Below are 22,213 nucleotides of genomic sequence, written 5' to 3'. Positions count from 1 at the left end.
GGTAGACTACAGGACAGAGATTCTGGACCAGGAAGAACCCCCTCTCAACCTTCTCCACCAAGCAGACTGAAAGGGCTTTAGCCAAGTTACGGCTAGGGATAAGAAATTAAAAGCAAAAGTAGGACCAGGCCCCTGCAGAATTAAGCAGCGCTGAGGTAAAGAAACACAGCAGGACCTACCCCTGGAGGACAGGCCTTTTTGGGGAGCAAGAGCAAATACTGAGAATTTCCTCACTCATTGTGTGAACTCCATGGGGCCTCAGAGGCCTAAGGCCCAGGAAGTAAGCAAGCATGCATGATGGCCTTTTGTTTAAAAGACTAAAAGAGATGGGAGGTATTATCTTGTTATAAAAAAAAATATGTACTACATCTACACAATGGAATACTATGCTGCTATAAAAAAAGAAACTTTTATCATTTGCAACAGCATGGATGGAACTGGAAAGCATTAGGCTAAGCAAAATAAGCCGGTCAGAGAAAGATAAATATCACATGATCTCACTCCTTTGTGGAATATAATAAACAACATAAACTGATGAACAAAAATACAACCAGAGTCATAGAAGCATCAAACAGACTGTCCAACCTTTGGGGAAAGACAGAAGGTGAGGGGATGAGAAATCAACCAAAGGACTTGTATGCATGCGTATGAGCACAACGAATGCACAGACAATAGGGGGTGAGGGCACGTGCTGGGGGTGGGGCAGCCTGGGAGAGGTCAATGGGGGATAAAGGAGACTTATGTAATACTTTAAACAATAAATAATTTTTTTAAAATTCTGTACTAGGTAAATTCATATCTTTTTAAACCTTTCTCTAGCTTTTTCTAAACTTTTGGGTTTACATCCCCCCCCCCCCCCCCAGTGGTGGTGACCTTTTTAAATTTAAAGTAAAGTTCCATCAAAAGAATTTCTAACCTGTCTTGCAAACCTGCTAGAAAGTACTTCTATCTGCAATGAGGTCAGGAAATCCAAGAGCACTCAAACCTGGGAAACCAAAGGGAAAGGAAAATGGAAGGGGTAGGAACGGGCAGCAGAAAGCCTAAGGACCTAAAGAGGCCACTCATGTTAGCCTGCAGGCATGACCTCCCAGCTCTATTCCCTGATCCCGGGAACCTTCTCGAAGGATGAAGTCCCTTACAACAAAATTTGAAAGCCTTCACCCTTTCTGAAATGTTTCAGCCCCTCACAGTCCTGGTCTTTTCACCACCCATCCGCACATTCTTATTTAACAAGTGGGCCAAGACTCACCTCCTCCTCTAAGACGCTTTCCCAGAAGGATGACCACAGCCTGTGCTTCCCACTGGACACATGGGACTGCGGTTTGCAAAGTAAGGTCTTTAGAAATAAAGCAACTTTGTCTTAAGCACACATGCTTTTTGTCAGAAACTTTACTGCCAGAGATAGAAACACAAACTATAATATGCATTATGAAGGAATGAAAATTTCATGACATATTAGCCAAAATGTCAACTATGCTATAAAATACTACTCCTTTTGAAATCCAGATGTAGAGGGGAAGAGAATGGCTGCTTTCCTGAGAGACCATAGTGTTTAAGAGTATATGCTTCAGAGCCAGGAAGTCTGGATCAAATCCCAGTTCTGCCACTTACTAGCTGTATAATCCTGAACTCAACATCTCTCTGCCTCAGTTTTCTAATATATAAAATCTGTATCAAAAGAATAGTAGAGCCGGAACCGGTTTGGCTCAGTGGATAGAGCATCAGCTTGTGGACTGAAAGATCCTGGGTTCGATTCCGGTCAAGGGCATGTACCTTGGTTGCGGGCACATCCCCAGTGGGGGGTGTGCAGGAGGCAGCTGATCGATGATTCTCTCTCATAGATGTTTCTAACTCTCTATCCCTCTCTCTTCCTCTCTGTAAAAAATCAATAAAATATATTAAAAATAATAATAATAGATCCCTCACAGGGTGTTTGTGAAGATTAAATCAGTCAATAAATATAAAGTCCTTAGAATAGTGCCTAATACATAGTGTTAGCTATTGCTGCTGCTGTTATTATTATTATTATTATTATTATTATTATTATTACTGCTACTGTAGCATGAGAGATAAAAGTAGTCATGTGCTCACAGAAAAAGGAAAAAGGGGGAGAGAGCTTCAGAATAAAAGTAACTGGGTGAGATAAGCACAAATAAACAGTATCAGCAATAATGAACATTCTCAGCAGCTACCAATGTCTCCAACAGCACCTTTCTCACTCCAGCGTAACAGAGGATGAAGTTGGGAAAAATCTAATGAGTAATTTCAAAAGCCACAGCTCTTCCCCAAAATCCTACATTTCCTACTTCTGATGCCTGAAATGGCTTTAAATAGACACAAAGCATTTTCATTTCTCAAGTACAAATAAAAAAAGATACTCAAAGGTCACTTAAATAGCAGTCTTCAAATATGAGAAAACAAAGATATAGAAAGACTAGTACTATATACTAAAGAGAAAAATGAACTTAAACCCTACTCTCACTTTTGGCCCCAAAATTAAATCAAAATATTTATCAGGGTTAAGAGTAAAAGCTAAAACTATAAAATTTCTAGAAGAAAACATAAGAAGAATCATCTTCATGACCTTGAAGCAGGCAAAGATGTCTTAGGACACATAAAGCACTAACCATAAAAGAAGAAATTGATAAATTCGACTTCCATCAAAATTAAAGCCTTCTGTCCTTCAAAAGGCCATCAAGAATATTAAAAAGTAAAAAAAAAAAAAAAAAAAAAAAAAAAAAAAGAATATTAAAAAGTCAAGCCACGGAGTGGAAGAAAAATTCACAATACATATATCTGACAATGGATTTTTATTCAGAATCTAGGAAGAATTCTTACAGTTCAATTACCACACAAGCAACCCATTTTTTTTTAATGGGCAAAAGAAGATATAGGAATAACCAATAAGCACAAGAAACCATCACTGGTTATCAGAAAAAGCAAGTTAAAACCAAAACAAGACACCATTTCACACTCACTATAATGGCTAAAAATTTTAAAGACTGGCAATAATACTAAGGGTTAGCAAAGATGTGGACCAACTACAACTCCCCTATCCTGCTGGTGGGAGTGTATAATTGAAGCACTGCTTTGGAAAAACTTAGTTTGGCCCATTCTTACAGTTAAATATATACTTACCTACCTATACAGCTCAGAAACATACTCCTGTTTACCCAAAATAAAAACCTATGTCCATAAAAAGCCTAGTACACAAATGCTCTTACACCCTTACTGGAAATAGCCAAAACCCCAATATTCAGCAAGTGGATGGATGAACAAATTTTGGTATACTCACACAATGTGATTCTACTGAACAACAGGAAGGAACAAACTACTGATACCCTCAACAACGTGGGTGAACCTCACAGGCACTATGCTGAAAGGAGCTGGACACCACCGAAACTCATTTGGCTCAGTGGATAGAGCTTCCGCCTGCAGACTGAAAGGTCCCAGGTTCAATTCCTGTCAAGGGCATGTACCTTGGCTGTGGGCACATCCCCAGTAGGGGGCATACAAGAGGCAGCTGATGGATGATTCTCTCTCACCAATGTTTCTAACTCTCTATCCCTCTCTCTTCCTCTCTGTAAAAAATCAATAAAATATATTTTAAAAACAAAGAAAGGAGCTGGATACCACCAAAGAGTACATAATGTAATGCGTCAATGCACGTGAAACCTAAAAGAGTCTAAAATATCCTATAGTGAGAACTCAGATCAATATTTGCTTGAAGTAGGAGATGGAGGGGAGGCGAAAATGGCTGCAAAGAGGCACAGGGAACTTTCTTGGAAGATGGAAATGCTTTTCATAATCAGGGGAGATGGTTATATTGATGTATTTGTTTGTTAAAATTAACTGACTCACCCACAGAAAATGTGTAAATTTTATTGCATACTGTAAATCATACTTAAGTTAATGAAAAATAAAGCTTTTAATATTTGCCATGTAATTTATAGCTGAAATTTTTCTATTAAAAAGAAATCTGAACAATTAGACTAACAAATTCCTGTGCAAATGAGCATTCCAAACACAAAAAGATACTCAAAGGTCACTTAAATAGCAGTCTTCAAATATGAGAAAACAAAGATATAGAAAGACTAGTATTTGCCATGTAATTTATAGCTAAAATTTAAGCTATAAATTTCCATATTTTATCAGCAAAAAAACAACAGTGCAAAGAAGTACCTCATTTCATATTTTATCATATTGTATTTTTATTCCATATTTTATCAGCAAAAAAACAACAGTGCAAAGAAGTACCTCATTTGAGGAAAACTATTTACCAGTAATTTCAAAAAGTATATTCCATATCTAGTACATGCTTTGAGATGGAACCTTTAAGAACAGAAACAGAAAATTCATCTAGACACCCTGAGCCACAGAGAGAACTCTGGAAGTTGAAGCTGCACTCACTACACACCTGGAGAACAGGCAGTAAGTTTTCCACCACTGAGGTTAGCAGGCATCCAAAGAACACCTCACATTACCATAGCCCCGTGGAACTACTGCCTTTCAGCACTGTTTTCTACTTGAAATCGTAGCTTTTAAAAGATCATTCTTTCTATCTGTGTGTTTGCAGAGCATTGTGATCTATCAGCACTTTGACAAAAGTAATATTTTAGGATGTTAGATAATGGCAGGAGAAAAAAAAACACACGGGTCCCTGAAGTAAAATCTATGCATCATTAGCACAGAAGAAAAGATATAAAGTGGAAGGAAATATGCAAGCAGGAAGCACGATGGAAGCTTCTCTCCTAGAAGCACAGAGCCTCGGAATTACCTAAGGGAGCCCTTTCTCAGCAGCCCCAGGAAAGTGACAGGATGTGAACGTGGTGAGAGGCTAAGCTCTGTGTCTCTTTGCAGCAGGAAGTAGGTGGGATGGAGGCAGAATGTGACAATCAACCCGCGGGCCAGGCTGTTCCCAGTGTTCCCTGGCAAGCAGAAGAAATAGGATTTTATTCTGTATGGGTGGGCAATCTCTTGTCTTACTCAACTTAATCACCCACAAGTAAACTTTGTGATATGCGGGGGTTGATAGTTAAGAGTTTCATAAAAGACTGTAAAGAATACTTACCTATAAGGTAATTCATACCTAACTTGGAAACTAGAAATTGCTCAGACTTAAAAGTCCTTCAAAATCCCCAATATTTCAATTATCTAAAATACATACAGAATCACAATGACAACAAGGATTTACATTCTTTTTAAAATATATATATATATATTTTTTATTGATTGTTTACAGAGAGGAAGAGAGAGGGATTGAGAGTTAGAAACATCGATGAGAGAGAAACATCCATCAGCTGCCTCTTGCACACCCCCTACTGGGGATGTGCCCACAACCAAGGTACATGCCCTTGACCGGAATCGAACCTAGGACTTAACCGGAATCGAACCTGGATACACTGAGCCAAACCGGTTTCAGGAGGATTCTATTTGCCAAGAAAGTAATGTCTACTTCAGGCATCCTCAAACTTTTTCAAGTGGGGGCCAGATCACGGTCCCTCAGAGAGCTGGAGGGCCGGACTATATGAACTGTACTAATTCCTACTGTAACACCTCGGCTGCACTCACTGCCCAAAAAACCTGGCGGGCCGGATCAGACTCCTCTGCGGGCCGCATGTGGCCCGCGGGCCGTAGTTTGAAGACCCCTGGTACTTGAACAGTATTAAACACCTGTCCATTTTCAGCTGGTGTGAAACATGAGGCAGAAGAAACTGGGCATCCCAGGAGGAGAGGCAGTGGTCCAGGAAACAGCTACTCATTAACAGGAAGTTCCCGAAAGCCACAATCCCCCTTACCAAAAACATTTTACATCATTACCCAATACGCACACATATTGCTAGGGCATTACTCTTTCTTTGCTACTCTAACCAATTACTACAAACTTAGTGGCTTAAACAACACACATTTATTATCTTAGTTCTGTGACTCAGAATTCCAACGCCGGCCTCACGGGGCTGCACTCAGGGTGTCAGCAGGGGTGTGTCCCTTTCCCGGAGGCTCTAGGGGAGAACCGGGTTCCCCGCCTTTCCTGGTTTCCTGAGGCAGGCTACACTCCTTGGCTCATGGCTTCTTCCCCCACCTTCAAAGCCAGTGCCGCTGGGTCGAACACTGCATCACTGCATCGTTCTGAACTCTTCTTCCTCCTCCTCCTCCACATTTAAAAGACACTTCTGATTAATTAGGCCCACCCGGAAAACCCAGGGTACTCTGCACATCTCACACATCTGCTTCCCAACTTTCTGCCCAAGCGGTCTGGCCTTGCCTTGGGAGTTCTCTGTCATAGTCATCAGATCATTTCCCCAGACTCCTCAAATGCTGGTTCTTCCTACTCCACTGCCATCAATACACCTATTACATGTATACCCCATTTATGCTTTTCAAGTAGAGCTTTTCCTGTGGAGTTACACTCAATAAAATGCACAAGGAGGTTCCTTATTTAGATAAGCCCTGTAGCAAACACTTCTGAAGAATAACTATCCCTATTAATTTATCGTATTTTTAAATCTGAATTTTCCTATGAGTTAAGCACACCCATACCATATATCAACCAAAGGACTTGTGTGCATGCATATAAGCCTAACCAGAGGTCATGGACAACAGGGGGTGGGCATACATGGGGAGGGGTTTGGGATGGGAATGGGGGGATGAGGACAATTATGTGACACCATAATCAATAAAGAAATTTTTTTTTAAAGTGCTAACTAGATATAAAAACTATCAGTACCAAAAAAAAACTACTAAAAATACAATGACATTTCCACCACAGAAGGAATTAGTATACTTTTTAAAAGAAAATCAACACAAAATAGATTTCTTTATTACGATGACTTACTCTTTAAATGTTTTCCTAGAGACATTTTCCTACTATGTGTGAGATTTATCTCTACTATTTAATGCACTACCATCTCTACTACTGTAATCAATTTTTTAATTCTAAATTTTCTAAATAGTAAAGTGAAATTATTATGCAATAAACATAATGAAATAGAATGGCACAGCAGTCAACTTTATATATTCTACTCTACAAACAAGGAATAAGGAAGATGAGAAAGACAGAAGAAAAAGAAGAAGAAAAAGATTTCCTAATGAGCATTATATTAGAAAAGGTTTTGAGTGCCAAAGATGAGGCTGGGACCTTGGGATCATCAATATTAATCTTTAATCATTATCTAATTCCTTGTCCAGAATAGCTTAACTATGTACATTCCATTAATGTTTACTGCAAGGGAATGTCCATGGAAATGTTAGGCTGTCTAAACAAAGTAATTTAGAGTGGCATTATTTTTCCTTAATTTTTGAAGAATAAAAACAATAAGGAAAAAATATTAGGCCATTAATATGGTCTTCCCAAAAGACGTAAATGAGCTGGATACACCCATGTCACTTAAATATACATTTATCTTCATATATGTTATATGTATGAATTTCTAGCCACTACCATAATCTCTGTGTTTATAAAACCAGATCATTTTTTAATAAGGAAAACAAATAGGAAATACTCATTATTCTCCTTATTCCAAAAATCACTTGTGTAATCATCCATTCACCAAACATTTTTGAGTACCTACTATATGCTATCTACCATGATAGATGCTGGGGACAAAAAATCACTAGATATAGCTTCTACCATCAGCCATCCCTTCTCAGTCTTTTTCACAGGAAACTTTTTATCCAACCCTCCTTAACATTGCTTTTTCTCTGCTGATTCACCTTGGATTTCCTTCACTTTCACTTAACATTACCTTTCTCCCCAAACTCCACATCTGTCCTACCTCAGGCTGCCAGGCTCACTCTGACAGAACAGGCAGCCAAACTAGTTTCTACCCCCTAAGAAAATCACACTCTCTCACCTTCCATCTGCCTTGCCCAGCTCCTCCAGGCACCAGTTACTCCATAAGACCTTCATAATTGCCACTTTCATCGTAAGTATTTACTTCCATGACTACCACCCCTTAGATCAGCGATGGGTAAATTCATTAGTCAACAGAGCCAAATATCAACAGTACAACGATTAAATTCCTTTTGAGAGCCAAATTTTTTAAACTTAAACTTCTTCTAACACCACTTATTCAAAATAGACTCGCCCAGGCCATGGTATTTTGTGGAAGAGCCACACTCAAGGGGCCAAAGAACCACATGTGGCTCGAGAGCCACAGTTTGCCGACCACAGCCTTAGACTATAAGAATCTGGAAGGCAGGGATCTTACTCATTTTTCTATCTTTACCATGTAGCAATGAACTTGGCACACAGTAAGCACCCCATCAATATTTTTAAGGATAAATGAATGGATTAATGAATGATGATTTGCAACTCAGAGAATGTACAAGTAAGTTGAGAATCTACTGGAAATATCTATGAAAACAGATATTTTATAGGGACAGGAAAGGGATAATCAATTCAAATGTACTGTTAGCTATCTAAATTAAAAAATAAACTTGAAGGAAGAATAAAATATCTGAATTAGAAAAGTGAGCTATTATTAAAAAATGTCAAGTGAACCATCCTCAGACCATTTCTAGACCTCACATTCATCATTTGTATCTCTCTAAACTCTGGTTCAGATTTTTTTTTTCATCCAAGCAATGGTCCCATTTATGTTGAATTTATCTAAAACGCATACAGAATCACAATGACAAGATAAATGTGACATAGATTGCCCCTACACATTTCCCTAACTTAAGCCATTGCCCCTTCACCTTCATATTGTTGCCACATCCACAGGCACATTATTACTACATCTGAATGGTTTTTTTAAATTAATATACAATTTTTAACTCAAATATCAACTTAAGATTTTTCTATGCAATACAAACTTAAGAAATCACGGATTTGATTCCTAATTGCATTTTTTAGTACACATTAAAGTAAATATTTAACTATGAAAGTAAAAATATGTTTATTTGTGAACCAGTTAGAATTTTACCAGGTAAGTAAAACAGATGCAACTCAGCTCTATTTGTATAACCCACCTACAAACCATCCCTGCTCCGGGGACATTCCTCTTTCCAATCAGAACTCTGCACATGATGAGTACCCTTCTCTCAGCTCTGAATTTACTTGGTGTTTAGTGTCCAAATAATTTTGATTTTTAGCTTTTATACCCAATTTCTTTTGTAATAAGCAAGGAAGGAGAAACTTCCTAAGAAGGTAGTATACCTTCATCATTATGACAGCATTCTGAAGCTTACATTTAATTCCAAAACTATTTATTAAAGTTGCTAAAAAGATTTTTCTTGCAAAACTATTTCAACAGTAGCAGTGGAAAATTCAAAAAATAAAAGCTGAACTACCCATAATATCACCATAATCATCTTTTTAAAGGAGCCTTTGCTAGCATGGGTGGGGATCTGGGCCACAACTGTTTTCTGTAATGTTTCTCTGTATATATTCTCAAGACAAACAGAAAGAGTAACAATCAAGATAATAAGGTTGATTTCCTAAGATTCAAGTTGAAATCTTATAAACACATTTAAATAAAGATAATTAACCTAAGAAAAACTGATAGTTTATAATTATTTAGAAATAAAAAAAAAATCTACCTTAGTACAAACTTTGACTAATAGTTATTCTGAATTACCCTATGTCAAATTGCCATATGATAAATGAGGTTTCAGCAGCCATAAAATTCAATACACAGAATATACAAAATCCTTTGGAGACCTCTTGTGGTAAAAGTTAAGAATACACACATACACACACACAAGTACTTTAAAATGTATATTCCATAATTCCAAACCATTCTGCTTCCTTCCATATCGCTTTATTATTTCTTCAATATTAGTAAATTATCAACCAATGATTGAAAAAAATTGTGCTATTTTTACCTTCAGGTTTACAGCAGAAGAAAAAAGAGATTCTAAGTCTGAGACACAAGAATTTACCTACCATTATTTAAAACAGACAAGAAGATACCAGCAAAAACAAACAACTTTTCTCAAAAAGTCAATGCTATATTGTTTACCGGTAGTAAATATGGAACAGAATGTTGGCAAGGTATGCTGTGTATATCTACTATTAAAAGCATTATTATCCCTGTTGCTGATTTTTTTTTTTCTTTCTTTTCTTTGTAAACATGGCTGTAATTTGTATCTCAGGTAGATAAAGGCTAAGCTTTATGGATCCACTAGTATTTAGGGAGGAAATTAAGGTAGGATCACACCTCACACAATTAAGTAAAATAAAGAAACGTGAATTAAAAGCATTCTGAATGCTAAAATTAAATTCTAAAAGAAAAATAAATTGGCTACACTAAAATGTAGATGACTATTGAAGTATTTTCAGAATGCCAAGAGATTTAAGTGTAAAAATAATGTAATGCTATCATAACCAAGGAGGACTTAACTGGCCCAGTCTACTAAAATCACACAGAAACAGTGAATTAAGAGGACAACACAGACCTCCCCAGGAGCCACACCCAGAGCGAGCCAGTGAGTGCCGAGGGGCAGGGAAACTGGCAGACAGTTTTCCACTTCATGATGCCATACCTGCGTCTGGGAACCCTAACCCTCAAGGATGGCCAGGCCCATGGGGAAACCAGCCTGCTGGGGCAGGGGGCTACGTGGGGGCCGCCTGTCCTGGGTCTTACCCTGTACAGCCACCTACTGCAGCTCCCGGGAACTACCCCGGACAGGCACCTCCTGGTGCCTACCCTGGTCGTACAGCAACTGCTTATCCTGGACCAAATGCACCAGGAGCCTACCCCGGACACCAAGCGGGTCTGGACTCTGGAGCCCACCCTAGTGCCAGCCACACTAGTGTCCCTGATGGACCACGGGCTGTGCCTTATGGAGTAGCTTTCCCTAGAGCAGTGTTTCCCAAACTTCTCTCTTGATGAGAATCACCTGGTGGAGTTGTTAAAATACAGATTCCTGAATCCCAACTAAGAAGTGCTAAGCTAGAATTTTTGGGAACATATACAGGTAAAATTGTATACTTAACTAGTGCTTATCTAGAGCACTAGTTAAGTATACAATTTTACCTAGTGCTTATCTACAGCACTAGTTAAGTATACAATTTTACCTAGTGCTTATCTACAGCACTAGTTAAGTATACAATTTTACCTAGTGCTTATCTACAGCACTAGTTAAGTATACAATTTTACCTAGTGCTTATCTACAGCACTAGTTAAGTATACAATTTTACCTAGTGCTTATCTACAGCACTAGTTAAGTATACAATTTTACCTAGTGCTTATCTACAGCACTAGTTAAGTATACAATTTTACCTAGTGCTTATCTACAGCACTAGTTAAGTATACAATTTTACCTATATGTTCCCAAAAATTCTAGTTTAGCACTTCTTAGTTGGGATTCAGGAATCTGTAGTTTAACAACTCCACCAGGCGATTCTCATCATGAGAGAAGTTTGGGAAACACTGCCCTAGAGGAGTCATGCCTCACATGCTGGTAACAGTTATGGGTACAATAAAACCCAATGCAAACAGACTTTATATTTCAAGAAAGGGAATGATGTGGCTTTCCACTTTAACCCACGCTTCAATAAAGACAAGAAAGTCATTGTTGCCAAAATCGGTTTGGCTCAGTGGATAGAGCGTCAGTCTGTGGACTGAAAGGTCCCAGGTTCGATTCTGGTCAAGGGCATGTACATTGGTTGTGGGCACATCCTCGGTAGGGGGTGTGCAGGAAGCAGATGGTCAATGTTTCTCTCTCATCGATGTTCCTAGCTCTCTGTCCCTCTCTCTTCCTTTCTGTAAAAAAAAAAACAATAATATATATATATTTTTTTAAAGTCATTGTTTGCAATTCAAACCTGAATAATAACTGGGGACAGGAGGACAGATGATTTTCCCATTTGAAAGGGGTATACCATTCCAAATCCAAGCACTGGTTGAATCCCAGCACTTCAACAATGCTCACTTGTTGCAGTACAATCACAGGGTGAAAAAAAATCTCATGGAAATCAATGCATTGGGAATTTCTGGTGACATCAGTCTCAACAGTGTTTCAAACACTATGATATCATCTTACAGGGGCAGATACTCTTTTAAAAAATGAAAATGAATATAAACCTTTCCCATTTATTTTTTTTAAATATATTTTACTGATTTTTTACAGAGAAGAAGCGAGAGAGAGATAGAGAGTTAGAAACATCGATGAGAGAGAATCATCGCTCAGCTGCCTCTTGCACACCCCCTACTGGGGATATGCCCGCAACCAAGGTACATGCCCTTGACCAGAAACAAACCCAGGACCCTTCAGTCCTCAAGCTGACGCTCTATACATTGAGCCAAACCGGTTTCGGCTAAACCTTTCCCATTTAAAAGTTTCATGCTCACTGTAAGTAAAAAATTTTGCCCTTAGTCAACAACATCCTTCTTATAAATCATCCATTTAGTAAGTATCCTAAGCGTTAAAAAAATAATAATAATAATGAATTAAAATATAATAAGTAATGTTTCGTAAAGAGGGTTAAAAAGAAAAGAGGACGCCGAAACTGGTTTGGCTCAATGGATAGAGTGTCAGCTTGGGGACTAAAAGGTCCCGGGTTTGATTCCGGTCAAGGGCATGTACCTTGGTTGCGGGCATATCCCCAGTGGGGGGGTGTGCAAGAGGCAGCTGGTCGATGACTCTCTCTCATCGATGTTTCTAACTCTCTATCTCTCTCCTTTCCTCTCTGTACAAAAATCAATAAAATATATTTAAAATAATAAAAAAAATAAAATAAAAAGAAAAGAGGACATCCCCAAGGGCCAACATAATATGAGAAACAGCTGTAGATGGGAGAAGGCACAGAAAGAAGAACAAGAAGGTCCAACATTTTTCTTCTGATAGGAATTCCAGAAGAAAACAGGAGAGAGGCAATATTAAAAGAAATAATGGCTGATAGGAAGAAGGAGAATAGGTTCTACTACAGAGAGCTTTCTTACACTACACACTTTACATATTATTAATCATAACAAAATCCTATAGGGATAATCCTCTTATTATGCCTATTTTAAAGAAAAGGAAATTGAAGGACAACACAGTTGGCTAATTTAGCCAAAGTCACCATGGGGAAGAGCCAACTCTCCAACCCAAAGCCTATATAACAGGAGCCACCTATGTGACCACTGACTTCTGAGTCTCCACTACTCCACTCTGTCCATTAACAGAGATTAGCTGTAGACACTGCACAGAAATGTGGGTTGACTTTTAACTTTGCTTGGTCTTATATGCAAACCAAAAAACTGAAATGTGGTCACTAAACACAGGAAAAATTACATACTCCTAATAACCAGAGAAATATAAATTAAAAAAAGACAAAGGCAGCCATGAAGTTTGGAAAACCCACATATGGCACCCAAACTATCTTTAGTATGCCAAATGGCTTTTAAATCACATTTGATGAATAAATATTGAAGAATATCACCAGTTAATGCTGTCTGTCAGCCAAATAATTCAGTTCTGGCAATGTCTTTGCGGAATGTTTTGATATTTTATTAAATTTTGCCTTTGTTGTTTTATAAAAATAAGTAGAAATCAGAAATGAAAGTGTTGATTCAATTGATCCTTGAACAACATGGGTTTGGACTGCACAGGTCCTCTTTTTTTGTTTGTTTTATTTTTCACGAGTCCCCTTATACATAGATTTTTTTTTTTCAATGAATAGTCAGCCTCCACACTAGTAGGTTTCACATCCATGGATTTCACCAACTAAGGATCAAACACGGTATTTTCAATCCACAGTTGGAATCTGAGGATGTGGAGGGCCAACTGTATGCATTATTATGCACCATCTATACTAATAAAAGGTAATATGCTAATTAGACCAGATGGACCAAACGTCTTTTGGACGTTCTTCCAGACAAAGCCACAGCAGTTGTGAGGGCCAAGGAGGGCCAGCAGCTGTGACGGCTGTGAGGGCCGGGAGCCGCAGCGGCCGGCAGTGGCAGCAGCAGCAGAGTGATGGGGGCAGCACCTTCCCCTGATCAGCCCAGTTGCCTCCCACAAAAAGAGGCTAGAGGCAGCAGCAGCGGCACCTTCCCCTGATTGGCCCGGTCGCCTCCTGCAGAGGGAGGCCTAAGGCGGGGAACGGGCCTAAGCCATCAGTAGGACATCCCTGTAGGCTCCCAGACTGTGAGAGGAGGCAGGCTGGCTGAGAGACCCACCCCACACACATGCACAAATTTTCATGCAACAGGCTTTTAGTCTATAACAATAAAAGGGTAATATGCTAATTAGACCGGACATCTTCTGGACGTCATTCTGGACATCCATTTTGACGAAGCTGACACTAGAGGGAAGCCAGCCCGGGTTCCAGGTGCCTGAGGGTGGCCCAAGGGAAGCCAGGCCGGGTCCCGGGTGCCTGTGAGCAGCCCAAGGGAATAATCCCGGGTCCTGTGTGCCTGCCAGCAGCCAGAGGAGGAAATCCCAGGTCCCGGGTGCTGGAGGGAAGCTGGTGGCAGCAGCCAGGGGAACGAAGGCCTACTCTTGCACACATTTTCGTGCATTGGGCGTCTAGTTTTATATAAGGGATTTGAGCATGTGTAGTTTTTGGTAACCATGTGGGGTCCTGAAACCAATCCCTCCCAGATTCAGAAACTTAACCAACTTGTTAAGTTTTGGGGGATCAGAAGTTTCCAGTACACTGATTTTCAATTATGTAGTGGAGTGGGGTGTTGGTACCCCTAAATTCCTAATTTCATCAGGGTCAACTGTATATCTGAGTTAAGCAAATATACACTCAGTTATTTTTTTTTAAATGAACAAAACCAAAGACATGGAATATTGGAAATAAAGTTTGAGAAGATTATCTTTTAAAAATGTTTAGAGATTTTAATCTTTTTAGCTCTATAAAAGCAATATCGCTTGTAAGTCTACTATCTGACTTTTAATTATTCAAGTTTGAACTCACTGTCTAGAAAAGGATTAAGAACAAACAAGGGAAACTTGATGTGGAATTTTTCTTCTATCCGATTGGCAGAGATTACTTAAATGATCACCCCCAATGCAGCAAGGGTTCGAACAACCCTCCTATGCTATAGTGGTGGAAGTATAACTTGATGTTCCCAATTCTAGCAAGCGATCAAGAACTCTAGCCCTGGCTAGTGTGGCTCAGGTGGTTGGACGTCATCCCATGCACCGAAAGCTTACTGGTTGATTTCCGGTCAGGGCACAAGTCCAGGTTACGGGCTAAATCCCAGGTAGGGTGTGTGCAGAAGGCAGCTAATAGATGTTTTGCTCTCATATCAATGTTTTTCTCTTTCTCCCTCTTCCTTACTCTCTAAAAGTATGTAAAAAAAAATCTTTTTAAAAATAACTTTATAAATATTTATATCCTCTGATCGAGTAATTCCACTTTTAGGAATTTAGCTTAAGAAAATAATCAGAAATGCACACAAATATGTCTATACATGGATATTCATCATAGCAATACTGGAAATACTAAAAAAAAATAAATGCAACATAACAAAATGAGAATGGGTAAATTACATTTAACATATGACTAAATGTTATGTAGTCATTTGGTTTTCATGAATACCCAGTGAATATTGGCAGATAAAATGATGTTCTCTAGGATTTGATTTCAATAAATAATCCAAGGAAGGAAGGAGGAGGGGTGTGGATAAAGTGAGATTGGCTGAGTTGAGAAATGTTCAAGTTGGTTGACAGATTCATATGGGTTTACTGCACTATTCTGTATAATTTTGTACATGTTTGAAATTTGCCAAAGTAAAAAATATATGGGAAATTTTAAGTAAAAAACAACAATAGTATACAAAACTGATTCAAAACATAAATCCAAGTTCATTTAAAAAAAAAAAAGATGACATTCATACATGGAAATAATACACTAAAATGTTCAACAGTAATTATCTGGGTTATAGTATTTGACTTATTATTTTTATCTTTCTTTTTTGTAACACCAAAATAAACATGGATTAGTATTATAATCAGAAACATGAATTAGTATTATAATCAGAAAAATATATCATAAAAGCTACCTTAAAAAAAGTTCAAATCAAATGAAAAAGACACATTCTGAACTCTAAAAATAAAGAAACATGTAGAATGTCAATCAGTTTGTTGAATTTTCTAACTGATTTGTCAACCTGCTAACTGAAAATCTGTATGGGCTCTCCCACATTCTTAAGTCCAAATTCCTCAATACATAAAGTCCAAATTCCTCAATACATAAAGTCCCCTTCACTGGAGTCCCAGTCTCTTTTCCCACCACACTCGTCCAGGTGGCAATACAGAATCTTCCCAACTAGACACATTCAGGTTTGTCACTTTATAGACATGGTGCTTTGTGAATCTAGAAGGTATGTACATGTGTCTCTCCTGGTGGATTATAAAGTTTGCAGGACAAAGACCACAACCACATCTTCTTCTTCCATATGCCACAGTGCCTACCTCGAATACTGCCTTATAAATAAGAGGTGTGAACTTAGATCTAATGAACCAAACTCATGGACACGACCACAAATTGAAACTTGTAGCAAACTTGTCAAAGTTATATAAACACTCTAAGAAATGAGCTCTAAAGTATTTCCAAAAACTGAATGTTATTTATCAAATAATATCATTAAACTCCTTTAATAAGATCAACTTCTAAGGGCCTACATTAAGCTGATATAATAGGTAATTTCTTTAAAACTTTTTTTAAAATCCTCACCTAAGGGTATGTTCATTTTGTTTTTTTGTTTTTTTATTTTTTAGAGAGAGAATAAAAACATTGGAGTGAGAGAGAAACACTGATCAGTCACCTCCCGTACATACCCCGACTGGGGATTGAACCTGAAACCTAGGTATGTGCCCTGCCCAGAAATTGAACCTGCAACCTTTCAGTGTACTAGATGACACTCTAACCAACTGAGACACCTGGCCACGGCATAAGTAAAAACTTTTTAAAAACTGTAAACCTATGTTTCAAAATCTTCATTGTTCTCCAGTGATGTGCCAACTTACCTCACAGCTGTGGCCTTGTGGATGAGCATCTCTGTTTGCTCTGACAGCTGAGATGGAAGCAGCAGCTCCACCGGCTGCAGGCGTAATATCCGAGTTTCTAGCTCTGAACGGGAAGCAGAATCCTGGAAACTATCAAACACAACCTCACCCGTGGCAGGCTGCACTCCCTGAAAACATAAAAATTCAATGTCACAGAAAACTTACTTCTCCCAATTATAACTGACAGAGCATAAGTTAAGCATGGAAATAGCAAAGATGGTACACTCACTAGTATGTACTCCATTTCTAAAGGGTTTGAAATATGTCTGTACACAACAATCCCATAATCATCTGTGTTTAATTTCAAACCTCTAGAGCAGTGTTTCCCAAACTTTTGACATATGTGTACCGCTTCTATAATTTTCGTAACACTGAGTACCCCTCGTACTCATGAGAACGTAGAATTAGGTGCAGCTAAGCACGGTGCAGTGCATATCCCCACCAAACTCCGGTGCAACGTGTAACCCCACCAAACTCTTCCCGTACCCCTGGGGGTACGTGTACCACACTTTGAAGAACACTGCTCTAGAGGAAATCTGCAAAACCCTTTGGTATCCATGCATGTGTCAGTTTAGTGTTTTATTGCACTATCTGTATATTGTTCAAATCCATGCCTATCACTATGTCTGTCTTCAACCCTAAACTCCTAAGGCACGTGAACAAAAACTACGTATCTCTCCACAGCATAGAGTGACGAGTAGCCATGTGAGAAAATTGTAGCTAATAATTTAACATATGAAATTATGAGAAAACATTTTTTAAGTATAATTACTTGAGGGCACACTTCATCAGATATCCTTATTATAAACCATACATGATTGCTCATACTGTATTTCTAGATACCGTGAACATATATCATTGGTTCTTTACCTACAAAGTACTTACCACAATTCCAATGAAAACATTCCCCTTCTTTTTGTCCTTAACATTGTCTTTATTTTCACAGATGCACAAAAGGTAGCTAGTAGAGGTATCAGTCATTATCTCATCGATATCTATAGCATCATCCAGCTGAACTAAAGGATTCACATGTAACAATTATTAAAGAAAAATATACATTCCCATTAATATTATGTTTTTCTCCTTTAAATTAGTGGTTTATTTTTCCAGGCATTCTTGCTCTGTGCACAAATCTCCCATACGCATTCATTTTTCTGATTTACTCTGATCATAGCTAGATGCATTACATTCCCCCAAGATATACTGTAAAACTCATGAGGACCGACAACTATTACCTTCTCACTTCCAAAGGACTTAGGAGAGATCCCCAGACCTTGTGCAAGCCCAAATGTTAACCCTCTTCTTTTCTTGGATGATGCTGAGACTTGAATCCTTAACAATCCCTTATGTTTAATTCCATAAGTCAAAGCATGCACACTTAGTATAAATTACTTTCCTCCTTTAAAGTGCCTAATAGCTCTCAGAAATAGCAAGAGAACTTTTTTTAAAGACAGGAGGACAGAAAACCTAAAAAAGGAAATAGAAACATACTTTCATGCATGTCTATGTGTGTGAATCCATTTATTAAATTCTCGGAGATAAATGCTGACTTTAGACAAGGTCAGTCTGGGGACATCCAATTTGGGCATCAGCAGATAAAAGCTATAGCAGTAGCAAAAGAGAAGCAGGGAAGAATACTGTTTTAGGAGCAAGTTTCAATTAAGAGACTCAAGTTCAGGCAAAAGAAACAATAAAATTACCAATCATATAGCCTGATCAGCTTAGAATACCAGAGCTGTTAATGGTTTGGGGTCCATTTTGAGTGACAGTCATCCCCTATTCATGACACTAATAAAGCAAAACAGTCTTCATAACTTGGGTAGAAGCTAAACAGGTCTCTAAATATGCAGATTTGTAATATACTATTATAAATATTACATAGTATCATTTAAGGCCTTATCTCTATATGTTTTTTATTCTGAGACCTGACTCCAACCCACAGTACACATTTTAAAATACACACTTATCTCATTTTATACATAATTATTTGGAGTTTTTTAAAAATTGAATTTTATGACTTTGCTAATAAAGTCATTTTGTTTCAAGTAACTCATTAAATTTATTATGAAGACCATAAATGTTGGGGCAATCAGGATCCACACTAAGGATTTTTAGAAAGAAAGTTTCACCTATAGTCCATTTTCAAAAACAATACAATTTTTATGAAGCTAACAATTAATGAAGATGGCCTATGTTTTATAAGCAGTTAACTGTATGCTGACTTTGTAGCTTTCTTTTCTCATTTTGAAGCTAAGGAGTTATTTTTTAACTCCTTATTCCTCTTGTGTTAGGAATATCTGAAGGGGTTGTAGGCCCTAAGTGCCTAACCACTCTCCACATAGGTCTGGGGAAGATGTGATTCCAAATCAGTTGCTAACCTGCTATCTTCTTGTATGAGACGGTCCTTTTTCATGCTCTAAAAGTCTGATACACTCTCCTTTTACTATGGCATTTGAAAAAAAAATGCTTGTTTCCAGCTATTACCAACCCATAGCTCTTCAGAAGCACACTAATCAAAGGTCAAAGTAAAATACTGCTTCATCTCATTAAAAAGATACCCATTGAAAGAAAGAACAGGTATTTTTTAAATGTTACTTGAAACAAAGATTTCTAAAATTTAAGAGAGTATTTCCTATTTAAAAAAAGGATATCTTCTCCAATAAGCGTAGATTTTGTATAAAGAGCAGTCAGTTTCCGGGTAAAGACGGAACTTCTGTTGTCCCCAATGGCCTTTAATGCTGCTGTTTCGGTTTGCTTCACAACTCCTACCTTCAACAAAAAGAAACATTAAATATCAAATGTAATGAAAAGTATTTTTAAACATAGTGAGATTTTAAAAGGTTATTTCTGAAACATTTATTTAGTCTTTTAAATTTTTACCCTAAATATATAATATGTTAAAACTCATGAAGATATAAAGCTAATTATGACACTTTCATTTTCCCAAAATGCCAAATTCCCAAACCAATTAGAGACTACCACTGTACAAAACATGTTTTCACTCTGGAAGAGACTCAGATCCCTCTCTCCCACAAGTGGGAGCCAAAGCCGACCTTATATCCCTTCGCCACAAGGCGGCGCACGTGAACGAACAGTCTGTGAGTAGGTATGCTTGCAGTCATAAAGTTGTGATCTAAATGGCAATAAATATTGAGCTCCCGGGCTGCGATCTAAAAAATAACAAAGAAGATATCAATAAATGTATATTTTAAGATTCCCTGTGTGGCATTTGTTCACTGATTTTTAACACTTAGGATGTGTGTCCTTCTCTATCTGCATAATATATCAATAAAAAGTTTAAAAGTCATTCCCTGTGTAGTAGCCAACAGCTTAGCCTGGTGTTTTGGCCTTTCCCATGGCCTAACTTTAGGGTCAATATCTGTACCTATTATAAATGACTCAGAAGAATACAACAGGTCTGCTTCTATGTCCTTAGCACTTTAAAGGGCTGTGCTTTCCCTGTATTGGAATAATTATTTGATACCACATGCAAATAACTAAAAACTACAGGAGATACTAAGGTATGTATACATAATTATAAACCTACTTGGACAGAAGGCTTCTTTGAGGAACTGAGAAGAGAACCCCCTGGTGTGGCTAGCTAATTGATGATGCATGAGTGATAGAAATGCAGTACCAGGCAGTACCACCTGACTCTCTGCTTCCTTCCAGACAGCACCATGGCTCAGAGACTGCCCACTAGAGCCACAGAACGCTCATCATTCCAGCATTCTCACTCCCCTCGTTCTCCCCCTACCCCCCTCTCCCCCGCCATTTCTGAACTATATTAGTTCATCCCTGAAGGATAGGACAGAAAAACATGAGCCTCTACTGTGGTCAAGGCTAAATCTATCATTTGACCTCGAGAGAAGGGGAGAGAACAGCATTTCCTTTCACCCCTTCACTTATAAGATGCCAGCTCATATTTGTTCCTGTCTGCAGGGAACATGCTGACTGTTTCAAGATCTAACTTCTTATCACAGAACACAGCATAATGTCATCTGACTAGACAACACCACCTTCTACCACAACAGTATTTAGGAAGCTGAAAGGAAAAAGAAGTTGGTCAAGTCTTCCCTTCCCAACCATAAGGCAGCAGAAGTACCACCTCATCAGTCTCCGATGGTGTGCAACCCAACCAGGCCTAAAACTATGAATCATGAAAATCACTCAGGACTCCAACAAAGCATTTCCCTAAGCCTGCCCTCAAGTGCTCAAATTCACTTCTAACCATTTTAATTAGGCCTATCTCACATACCTAAAATTACAGTAAATACAAACTCAACTTAGACTAAGAAAGCAAGACGACTAGTATACAGAGACCTGTAAGACTTCAAACATGTGTTGGTGGCTGGCACAGTTAATAGGCTCTTCCATTAAGACTTAATAATGTTGCCAAGACCGGTTTGGCTCAATGGATAGAGCGTCGGGCTGTGGACTCAAGGGTCCCGGGTTCAATTCCGGTCAAGGGCAGGTACCTGGGTTGCGGGCACATCCCCAGTGGGGGGGGGGGGGGGGGGGGGGTGCAGGAGGCAGCTGATCATTGTTTCCCTCTCATCGATGTTTCTAACTTTCTACCCCTCTCCCTTCCTCTCTGTAAAAAATCAAAATATATTAAAAAAAAAAAAAAAAAAAAAAAAAAAAAGACTTAATGTTGCTGGCTGTGAAAATTCATAAATTAAGGGTAAACCAAGGAACTTATATTTCAATTTTTTTTTCTTGTTTAAATCTTCTTTAGGCCGAAACCGGTTTGGCTCAATGGATAGAGCGTCGGCTTGGGGACTGAAGGGTCCCGGGTTCGATTCCGGTCAAGGGCATGTACCTTGGTTGCAGGCATATCCCCAGTGGGGGGTGTGCAAGAGGCAGCTGATCGATGACTCTCTCTCATTGATGTTTCTAACTCTCTATCTCTCTCACTTCCTATCTGTACAAAATCAATAAAATATATTATAAAAATAAATAAATAAATAAATAAATAAAATAAATCTTCTTTATGAAACACAGATACCCACATTATTATGGTTCAATCAATGTTTGATCTGAGCTAAGACCATGGAAAATAAGCACCGACATCCCAACAGAAACTCCTCACCTTCTCACCGACAAGTCAGCACTCACCAAGTTTGTTTGTGTTTATTTTTAAGTTTTACTTTAAATGACAGCATTTTAAAGGGCAATTACATTCACATCTCTATAAGGTTAGAAAATGAAACAAAATATTGGAAAATATTTATGGCTGAACAAGAAAAACATGAAACAG

General features: G+C 38.4%; 1 protein-coding gene and 1 long non-coding RNA gene across 3 annotated transcripts in view; both read right to left on the bottom strand.

The window, feature by feature from the left end:
• MSH3 (mutS homolog 3) overlaps positions 1-22,213 on the bottom strand; it is a 113,209-nt gene that overhangs the window by 84,310 nt on the left and 6,686 nt on the right. For both annotated transcript variants that reach the window (XM_036409185.2, XM_045571671.1), the window contains exons 5-8: positions 20,007-20,123; positions 19,605-19,722; positions 17,839-17,984; positions 16,915-17,081 (exon numbers count right to left, since the gene is read on the bottom strand). In XM_036409185.2, coding sequence (XP_036265078.1) covers positions 16,915-17,081; positions 17,839-17,984; positions 19,605-19,722; positions 20,007-20,123 — 548 coding nt within the window. The remainder of the gene's footprint in view (positions 1-16,914; positions 17,082-17,838; positions 17,985-19,604; positions 19,723-20,006; positions 20,124-22,213) is intronic.
• LOC118702803 lies at positions 11,763-12,416 on the bottom strand. The gene is made up of 2 exons (XR_004982846.2): positions 12,272-12,416; positions 11,763-12,032 (listed from the first exon to the last, which is right to left on the bottom strand). It is a non-coding gene; the product is annotated as an uncharacterized LOC118702803 (long non-coding RNA).

Source organism: Pipistrellus kuhlii, unplaced genomic scaffold, assembly GCF_014108245.1.
Source record: "Pipistrellus kuhlii isolate mPipKuh1 unplaced genomic scaffold, mPipKuh1.p scaffold_m20_p_4, whole genome shotgun sequence".
Classification (NCBI taxonomy): Eukaryota; Metazoa; Chordata; class Mammalia; order Chiroptera; family Vespertilionidae; genus Pipistrellus; species Pipistrellus kuhlii.
The sequence above is the reverse complement of the archived record's forward strand: the minus strand, read 5'-3'. Positions and strand labels throughout refer to the sequence as shown.